Source organism: Syzygium oleosum, unplaced genomic scaffold (assembly GCF_021117445.2).
Source record: "Syzygium oleosum isolate NSW1041296 unplaced genomic scaffold, Sole_v2.1 Sole_v2.06, whole genome shotgun sequence".
Taxonomy (NCBI): Eukaryota; Viridiplantae; Streptophyta; class Magnoliopsida; order Myrtales; family Myrtaceae; genus Syzygium; species Syzygium oleosum.
The window spans coordinates 9,583,852-9,594,577 of NW_026607490.1; the positions used below are offsets into that span (position 1 = coordinate 9,583,852).

At 40.6% G+C, this 10,726-nt stretch overlaps 1 protein-coding gene across 3 annotated transcripts; it reads right to left on the reverse strand.

The window, feature by feature from the left end:
- Positions 1 to 4,521: 4,521 nt before the first annotated feature.
- LOC115690118 (uncharacterized) lies at positions 4,522 to 9,873 on the reverse strand. Of its 3 annotated transcripts, none has more exons than XM_056312751.1 (11): positions 9,726 to 9,873; positions 9,234 to 9,542; positions 8,402 to 8,512; positions 8,010 to 8,100; positions 7,047 to 7,115; positions 6,721 to 6,798; positions 6,072 to 6,161; positions 5,933 to 5,983; positions 5,283 to 5,519; positions 4,940 to 5,107; positions 4,522 to 4,808 (listed from the first exon to the last, which is right to left on the reverse strand). In XM_056312751.1, the coding sequence occupies exons 1-10, from the start codon at positions 9,806 to 9,808 to the stop codon at positions 4,952 to 4,954; spliced, it is 1,275 nt and encodes a 424-aa protein (XP_056168726.1). In that variant the 5' UTR covers positions 9,809 to 9,873; the 3' UTR covers positions 4,522 to 4,808; positions 4,940 to 4,951. The 3 variants fall into 3 exon arrangements, with proteins under 3 accessions (XP_056168726.1, XP_030472230.1, XP_030472229.1); XM_030616370.2 differs by having other exon boundaries at positions 4,522 to 4,852; XM_030616369.2 differs by having other exon boundaries at positions 4,522 to 5,107.
- Positions 9,874 to 10,726: the final 853 nt, after the last annotated feature.

A 10,726-nucleotide genomic window follows, 5' to 3' on the forward strand; every position in this document is an offset into this window, starting at 1 on the left:
GCTATCACTACACTAGTTGCACCTTCTCTTTGTCGGACCACATTGTTTTATCTATTTTTATTTTTTAAATTGAATGTTGCCCAACTCAAACCAGGAAATCACATATCATTTGTCTATGATGATCATATTGGATTAGTTGTCACTAAACAAAAAAAAGGGTCATATTAGATTAGTTGCTTTTAAATATATACATAACATATATACGTAGCGAGTCATGGGTCTTCAAAAAGAAAGCGCGAATTCGTGGCATGTTGTATAGCGGCGTCCGTCCTCCCATTAGCACCGGTCCCATTAGATGTTAAATTTTGACCCCAATCGAAGTTACGAAAATCACGATGCGATCCAACCATGGCGCAAAATTGCTAGAACGATCAGATCGATGAGGTCAGATAATAATGTTTAGCCTGTTTTCCCTCAAATGAAAACCTGTAGTACCACTACGAAATGACTACTAGTAACAATTTGTGAGCAACGACGCAAAACCTACTCCTGTATTTGGGAGTTGGAGGTGAAGCCGCATCGGATCCTCCGGTTCACGCTACTTGAGTAGAATCAGAGAAATCGAGACGTGTTAAGAAGAACGTAGAAATGGAAAAAATGAAAGATGGTTTGGAAATAAATAGATTGACAACGCCACCTTTCACAGTACATATCCTGAACTACGGCCCAAGAATATGGGAACGGTCAAAGTCGCTCGTATGAATGCTCTTTTCTGGTTCCATTTTCCCCTTATTTGGTGCCAGCCTCGATTTGGTACCTGTCACGTCGATGCAAACTAAAGTGGTGTCGACGTGAGTGAAGAAGCCTCTTATATCAGTATCATCTTATCTTCATCATTCGTCTTATTATTGACAAATTTAATGAGTTGATGCCCCCGTACGTGGGTGCTTTTCCATACCAACTCACTCGTTCACCTAACCCACGGCCTCGCGCCAAATTGGTCGTAACTTTTCATGATTTGCGTGCACTAGGGAAGCTTCTCATGGAAAGTGGAAAAACGGACGTAACCTTTGAATTTTTCATCCGTCAATGCGAAACCTTCGGGCGTGAGTTACACCCACAGGTTGGATTTCAATTCGCCGACCTCCGCAAGTGAATCCTGCCTCCATCCAAGCTCATGTGTAAGTAGGTCCACCTTTTATGAGAATGAAAACCGTGCAGCAACCCAGAGATGCGATCGGATTCTTCGTTTGCATCAGGCGTTCGAGGGTCCTAAGGAAGTCGTGGCGACGACTAAGGAACCCCATGGTACATGCAGACGCGCGCCTCCCGGTGGATGCGCGCATCCTTAACAGGCGACACTACTAAAGTGTCTAAAATGATGATGTCATCATATGCACGAGCCGTGTGGTTCGTTGTCCTGTGCGACTCAAATCAGTCCACGTCTAACGCGCTACAAGAAGACAAAGGGGAGGGGCCGTCTTTTCCGAGCGATTGAGACTTAATTGGATTGCCCAAACATTCTCGGTACCATTTGACTTTGGTGCACAAATTCGACACCGGATGGGGAAAAGTCTAAGATGATGACGGGAGGCCACCTCTCAATCATCTCACTGCGTTTGGGCGTTGCATGGGATGATCACCAGAGGCTCCGGGTGCTTTGCACCTCGTCTATATATGAACTTCCTCACCTCAGTCCCCGTCCGTGCCTCGACTCAGACCCTCTCCTCCCAAGCTCATTTCTCTTCGCTTTGATCCCCTCTTCTCTTCTCAAGACCTGCCGAAATCCTCCTCCCTCCTCTTCTGTCTTCCATCGACCCTTTCAGCAGCGCCGCTACTCCGAAGCACTAGCCGGAGCGTGTGAAGCGAGGGCAGAAAATGGAGAGCAAAGCGATGGGGAAGGTGGAGATGCCGGAAGATTTGGACGTCGGAGATCATATATTCCGATATGGAATGCATGGCGCTTATTCGCATCACGGTACGGTTCTCGTGCCTTTGGCTATTGCATTACTGTTTTATCCTCTCTTTTCCCAAAAACTTTGTGAGACTCGGAGCTTCCCTCGATCGGGTTCATACCATGTAATCAAATTTTGCCTTTCGACTCCGGCTCGGTGTTCAAGTTAACATTTGCACTGTAGCTTGTGAGAACTCTTCCTAAACACCCTCCTTTCCACCAGGAGACGAGGCTTACTTCAACAGTATCCGCAGCCCAAAATGAACGACAAGGCAACAGTCATGTCTCTAATCCTCCAAAAGTCAATCTCCTCTCCACTTTTAATCTTTCTAGAGCTCCTCTTTATGTAAATTTAAAAAATTTCATGAGGCTCATTTTTTTTTATTACTAAATATTTAATACTTGTCGTTCGTTCATTACTTATATTTTTGTTTTTCTCTTTCGCTAAAACCTCAAGATTACGAAAACTTCACTCGCACACTACAATCCGGTTGGCCAAGAATAATGCTTGTTCAATTGATTCTGATCGTAGCATGTCCTCTTTTGGACCTGAGATGATGTCGATATACTTAATAAAGAATTAGATCGATATTTTTAAAGGGGCCGTGCCTTTCGATTTAACTTAATCTAATTGAATTACGCATGAGATAACGAGGACAAAGTCAAAAGTCGTGTACCGTGATTTTAATGTTTTATCTTTCAACCGGATGAGCCATTTCTTGATTGGTTTGGGTCAATGGGGATGTTGGTGCACCTAAAAAGCTCTCTTATTCCTATATACTCACATATTGTTCTTGAATTGTAAATTTCTTGAGATTTACAATCTCAAGTTTTTGTTTAAGTCTGTTTCTTGACATCTAAAACTTTTGGGCGGCGAGGAAGTTTGTCTCGGCAAGTGGCATGGTATCAAAACATAGGTCATAAGATCGAGTAACGAGCTCATGATTTCCCTCTAATTCACATCCACATATCCGTCGTATATCACGTGCGAGGCTCACCAAACACACTTACTCATATAGTGCTTAAGTTAACAACGAATAAATTGTCAGCGACAAATTCCAGATTCAAATGGATAACTATGACTGTTAATGACACTCAATTTCATTAACCCCCTGCCTAATCAAAATGTTTATTCACCACATACACATTTGTCGTACATTGTGGGCTGGGGGAACTGTTCAATTGATTTCTATATACATTCCGCAAAACCCAACTACAAAAGCCCAAATGGCAGGAACAGGCCTATGTTCGCTCTTTTGAATCAAGAAACAGAGAACTCTGTCATTATTTCCAACAGGTTTTCAAGTTCGCGCCTAATCTTCCCTAGCCAAAATGAAATTTTGATTCTTTACCGTGTTCCACACGGTTAATATGCTGCAGGAATTTATGTCGGCAACGGCTTAGTGATTCATTTCACCCGAACGGAGGACAAAAAAACTATACGCCCGTCGTTGTCCAAGACTAGCCACGAGCAACAAAGTTGTCCCAATTTCCCAGAATGTGAATGCCAAGAGACGATGAAGCGCGGGGTTGTCAGAACTTGTGTCGATTGCTTCCGCCGGGATGGCAACAAACTCCGATCACTTTACCGTTATGGGTATGGGCGGTCACGGCTAGGATTTATGCTGGCAAGGCGTGGAACATGCACCACCTTACCCTACACAAAATCGCGTGAACAAGTCGTCGAGACGGCTACCCGACTTCACGCCGACAATGCTTTTGACTGTTACTGTTTACTGAGAAATAATTGCGAGCATTTTGCCCTATTTTGCCGGACTGACATTCGTAGAAGTGAACAAACAGCATTTTTCAGTAATTTTGTGAGCAGAAAATTATGGCAGCCAAAGAGTGGATCATGAGCTGCAGAGAAACTGAGTTCTAGTGGTCCAAACCTTCCTCCAATCTTGTATGCTGTTTATTTGTATTTTTTTACTACCTGTTTCAATGTATACTCAGTTGGGACTGGAACACAGGTACTGTTGCATCTTTTACTGGATTGATTGTACGATCTATCTGCAGATACTATATACGATACCACGTGATTGATGTGGTAGAAAGAACTAACTACAACTTATAAAACATGTTGGGGCACGCCTCTGCGAGACCAAATACAGTTTCCACACTATAATGAGTCTAATTCCTCCTGGAGGATCGGGTGGAGTATCAACAAGAACCACTCTCCCTCTATTACCTGTTCATGTCTCACTATTCTCACCCTACTCTTCTTTTTCAATTGCCAGACCTCCTAGTTTTGTGTATACTCATTTGATCATTCAACATGATTAAAAACTTGCTGCTAGTTATTCCTAGTGAGCTAATCTGCATCCTATATATATGTGCCACTTTGCATAAAATCACTATACCAAATTTTTCTATGACGTTTTTCCCCAGGTTTATCGCTAAAATTTGACGGGATGAGAACTAGCACAATTTCTGATGTATTCCTCTATGCCGGTATAAAGTTCGAAAATTAATAGTTCGATCTTCTCCCCGTAGTCATTTCAGCGGATACCATCATACAAGCTGTACAAATATTCAAAGTATATGCGACATCCGCACGTCAATTTCAGACTCGGAATACATTGATATACTTGAGCATATGATTTGCTTGACGAAATTTATGCAACTGAAAACAAACGGCTAAAGTAATCACTCACTTATCATCCCCCAATGGCTTGAAGAACCATTGGCTTCATTACACAGAGCTACAAGACGTCCAATTCACTTAAAGTCAATGACGGCATGTGAGTCTCCAAACGACCACAGCAGAGTTAATTTATGAAATTTACTAAGAAAGAGCAGCAGCAGCTGCCATATTTGCCATCTCATCCATCAGATAAATATGCTCAGACCCAACAGAAGAAAAAAAACGGCAACGATTATGTTTGTCACTACTGATGTCGCCTTCCGTAAACTGAAAGCAAAACGCAAGAGGGATAAGGTATTGGAGTTCCACATCTGCAAAAAGGTTCACCCAAATTGACAAATGTAAAACAGCTGGACACAGTAAATGAGCAGAGGGACAGCAATGAGTTTGACTTTTACTTATGGTTCCGACTATTTCTGTCCTTGTGCAGCTCGAGTTACTTCTGTATCTTCCGCTGAAGACCCACAGAGGAAGGAGCTATTGGGGCAAAATTCTCTCAGCAAGTTATTCATATTCCTCGCTGTTAGCTTCTGTCGGAGTTCAATCTCAAGAGGCTTGGACATTTGCTGATTAAGAAAGGAATATCAGCATACAACCGGTGTCTCGTCACCAAGAAGAAGATGAAGAAAATTTCAAAATGCATACGAGAAAATTCTGCTCGTAGTACGAAAAACAAAATTTCATTCATATTCCTACAAAACCTGGCATGAACTAGCATTGTGCACATGAACTGACTATTACCTTTGCCAACCATAAGATGTAAGTAGTGGAATATAGTGCTTGCGCTTGGAAATCATCAAAGTGAGCATCTTGAACAACCAAACAGGAGCCGACAAGGTCCAGCTCCTTATCCAAGAAGACGCTGGCCTCCGTGGTCTGTTCAGCAATGTAATTGGAATTCCAGGACATAGAATCGGCATGAGTCGTGAAATGTCTTATCCAGCATAGGGAAAGGAAGCGACGATAGAGCCACAAAGCCTGTAAAGGTTTAAGTGCTGAGATCTCAGGAAACCAAATGACCATTTTAATGAACTTAAAGCATGAACAAATGAATTATGAGCATGTCATTGTGGATCCGGCCTCGTTCTATTAGCTTGTGTGAAACAAGTATAGTCAGATTTCTAGCAAAAATAAGCCCCCTTGTTAGTGCAATCCCAAACAATGATGTTTTGCAAGAAACTACTTGCGCAACTACTTTAAGATATGACAGCCTATATTTGTTGGATAATTATTTCTTTGAACATTCCGAATCTTGGATTTCATGACAGATGTTGGACGCTCATTTTTCTAAAACAATTAGAAAGCAGTAGAAACTCTAGTTGTTTTCTTAGTCCAACTTCGGCAATATAGATGCATAAAACATAATGAAAGGGAGGGAATGAAGACTCTACCTCTCTGCCAATGTATCTGTTTATCAAAATTTCATCCCAATTAAGCTCATCCTGTGACAATTCGAGCAAGTGAAATAAAAAAACGCGGTTGAAATGCATAGACATAATGTGAGCTCTATAGCAACTTACAAAGTCACACCTTCCAAAGTTGATAAACTTCAAAACTGCAATCATGAGATGCAACCCCATCCTTGCAGCAGAGATCCTCCAGGATCATCGTCATAAGCCGCTACCACATAAACAAAAATCAGGATCAGTGATGACCTTTTGCAGCATATAGACATTGATAGCTATGCGTGATTGTCAAACTATGAAATGCCTTTCATCGTGCTGTTATCACTTAATAATTAAAATAACATATTACAATCCTTCCATCTGACAAACCCAACCAACAGAATTCGATGCAGCAAAGCAGCAAGAACTAAGAGTCGCAACAACATAGAAGCTTGCCGGCATGACTTGTAATAATGAATAAATGCAAGTTCTAAAAACATATTTTTGAGTGGAACCGTACTGAGTACTCCATATTTTGGGATGTCGCTTGGCTAAAAATACCTTCAGTGTGGGCAGGCTATATCAACAGTTGGTCCAACAATCAATTTTGAAGCGCTCTTTGTTCATTATCAAATTAACACTTCCATAATTCTATGCAGTTTGGTATGTGAAGAAAATATTTCAAAATTCTTGCTATCATTAAAGCCCATATTTTTGTCATTTGGTCATGTGATTCAATTATCATATCAGATACAACAGAATGGGAGTATGAAATTCTTTGACAGAGAACTCACTCTGCGATAATTAAAGGACGAACTATCAGCAACATGCAAGCTGGCCCAAGTTTTGGATTTCTTCAATTCATCTAAAACCTGAGAGTAAAATATTCAACACCATCTGTTAGTAGAGGTAACTAACTGCATCCAATTGAAACCATCGAAGTCAATCCAGGTAAGTGTCATAATATGATCCCCTCCTCAATGAGAAGCAGAGACACTATTTTGAAATCAGTCAACTTCAACCATCGTGCACATGCATTTTACAAAGGGTTTTAATTTATTCAATCTTCAACATACAACAACAGCTTGTTTTGTAATAATTGATCCATTTCTATGCTTACCTGTTCCCTTGTCATATATGAAACCAACCAACAGCGATGATTCCAGGCACGGTAATTCATTTTTAATCTCTGCACACGATTGAATAAAGACTGAGAAGAAGAGCAAATTCCATCATTATCTCACATGATAGAACTTCTAAGCACAAGACCATCAACTTACCACAGAAAAAAAATATATAAGGCGTGTCCCAACTCCCAAGCTAATACATTGCACTGGTTCAAACAATAAGAATAAAGAAAGGCGTAGAGAAGAACTCATTGAACTAATACAGAGAAAGCTTCCTCTAGATCTCTATTCCATCACTTGTCTCGTCATTTGATGTCAAAGGCTCGCACGTCAATTCTTGAAGTTTATTTTGCTACGATTGAGTAAGTATATTAAAATTTTAAAAATTTTCATCCAAACAGATTTTAAACATCCAAAACGCAAAGAAGACCAACCAATTGAACATAATTTATGTCAAACATGCATCCCACAAAGGATAAGACATTAAAAACAGCACATCTAACATTTCCACCCAAAAAAAAGGATTCACATAATTAGCACAAGATATGAAACAATAACAAAAGCAATTTAGTAACAGGAATCACAATGAAATCAAGAAGAACCGTGGCAAGTACAAAGTTGACAGTCCCCTGCTGACACATTGACTACATTCCCTCCCTATGGCATTCCTCTACCATGACGTTAATAGTTTTCAAATTCAAAAAGACAAAGTGAAGTTACACTAAGCAATACGTGAACACCTGCAAAGTTAGAAATATCACATAACCATGCCGTCTCCTGGACATATGCAGTGCATATATATATTGTTGCATCCTGTCTACCGTCAAATAATTAAAAAACAACTGCAATAAGACCATCATAACACCTAGCAAAAATGAAAAAGACAATCACATCACATGAATATTATTGAACCTTTTTTTATCAAATAGTATCCAGTTCTTGGACTCGGATTAAACCTCAGCTATCTGCTCCACTAGCTCAGACTCTTTCATAACAATCTCCAGTAGAGATGAAGTTTGTCCAGCAATCCTCTTGATCACCCAACGCCTAGCAAGTAAGTGGAATGCTATAATGAGTTTATATACCCAGTAACATCATATAAAGCAAATGAATCATGAGAATCATCAGAAGGCAAAATCCCAGTGAAGGATTAACATGTAGAATGCAAACCGTAGGCGTCACTTCACCTAACTCTTGGTGAAGCTAACCTTTCATGAAAATAATAGACCAACAATATCATCAAGAGTCCCACATTCCTTCCAAGGATAGCATCTTTTAAAAGTCTAAGGCGTCAAAGCATGTATTGTCACTTTGTAAGATGACCGAAAAAAGAAGGTCAAGTATATACCTATGGCTCCATGCTTGTTCACATTTAGGAGAATGAGAAAGGATAAGTTCTGATAAGCGTAGTTCATCCATGTACATAGAGAAGCACTCCTTCTTTGATGCAACTAGTTTTCTGCTTGAGAAATCAGAAACTATAACCAGGCATCAGGAAAAAGGTTATCAGCATGACAAGGACAAAGAATTACCAGGCATCATAATGGAAACTAGCCAGGGAAATCAACATGATCATAGCTTTAGCTCACTCCAAACCAAGATTAGTAGGCAGGAAAGAAGCACAGTGGGGCCTCAAGGCCCTCAACCACATCCTATCAAACAAAATTTGGGCCATGTAACTTAGCAGGACCATCAGTGCAGAGTATTCCGTACTAGTCACCACATTGCCCAGCTAAACTATTGCCGAAGGGATTTCCTGATTAGAAAATTCACGGGAACAAAATATGCACCGGTGCAGATGTCACTAGCACGAAACATGATGTAGCATCCGCTTCACAAGCCAATTTTCCCGAAACTACTGCTTCCAATGCTTTAATGTAAGGGAACTAGTTTTTTCCTGTTATAGAAATGGAATGTTGGCAAGATTATCCTGCCCATTACATAACTTCCCTACAATGACGTTACAAAGACACATACAACAAGGATGACAGATTCCCCTTCACATTACATACATAAACCAGACTGACTAGGAAAGCACTACAATTCCAAACATGAAGTTTATCGTATGATGAAAAACAGCAGTCTTTCCGCGCTTAGCAAATGACATCGGCACTCCGAAGCGCATATCGACTCAAGCAAAGAGAACCAAATGACAAAGTACAATAAGACCAGCAACAGACCTTGAATTCCAAGCAGTACCGAAATCAGAGCTCACCAACAACAAAGCCTTGCTATGCTTCATCACATCACTTCCGATCCCTCCATCCCCTCCTCCATCGCCGCACGAGCCGCGACGCGTCTTATAATCTCGGACCGCATCGAAAAACGCGCGCTTCGCCTCCTTGTACAACGGCAAGACTACCTCGGTCGAAATGCCCAGCTTACGGTCCCTGCTCCAGAATCTCAAATTCTTGGGACCCGGAGGCGCATCAACGCCCTCCTCGCTCAGCGACGCGAGCTGGGTCGGGTGAATGAACCCGACTTCGTCGCTGCAACGAGGCAAGACCCAATACCCAGAAAAGATATGATCAAGAAAGAAGCGATTATCAAGAGCATGGTACCGAACGGATCGCAAGAAAGAGCAAGAAAAGAAAAGCAAAAGCTCGAACTTTTCTCTGCGCTTTCGGAAGGGAATGATGAACGGAGAGAAGGGTGTCGAGCGGCGAACTCACATGAGCGGATCGGACTCCAGGATGAGCTCGAGCTCGGCTAATGGGCTCTCGCCGGCGTCGTCGACGCGAGGTTGGTCAGCCATTTGCAGTGCCTCTCTCTCTCTCTCTCTGTCGGACGAAGAAGATGAAGTTGCTGGAAACGCCTGGCCCGAATAGCCCCGACAACCCGGGCACGGGGGGCGCCGGGTCAGCCCGCTTCAGATTTTCGGGCTCGGATATAGGATACAATATACGAAATGGGTAAATGATAAAAATAGTCCATAAACTTTAGATAAATTTGTAATATCGTCCCTGATGTTTTAATTTATTTAATATGACTCCCAAACTTTATTCCAATGTGTAATGTCGTTCTCAAACTCTTAATTTGTTCAGTATAATCTATAAAATTTTTATTTGTGTTCAATATAGTCTCTAAATTGAACATTTTCATATAGTAAAAATTCATGAATTACATTGAACAATAAAAAATGGGTAGGCTACCGGTAATTTAATGTTGATTAGAAAGTTATTCCGTATCCATGGTCGAAGTGCTTTGATCCTCATGCGATAAAAGATTTGACAATTCACAACGTACTATATCTAGATTCTCAAATATAAATCAATCGGATAAATGTTCGATCGCCGTTATTTAGTAAATAGAATCATATCGAAACTTTGAAAATACGACACAAATGGTTCATGAACGCGACCCAATATGTAATGTTATCGTCGAATTTTTGATTTGTTCAATATGATTTCTGAATTTTTTATTTATGTTCAATTTAATCCCCGGACTATATGAAAATGTTCAATATTATTTCTAAATTTGGATTATTGACGGAATTGCATTGAGTATTTTCACATGCTCCAGGTGTTAAATCAAACATATACTGAAAATTCAAAAATTACATTAAATAAATTAAAATTTTAAGGACAAGACTGCACTCTGGACTAAAATTCGAGGACCATATTAAATAAATTAAAAGTTTAGAGATCACATTGCGTATCGGATCAAAATTCAA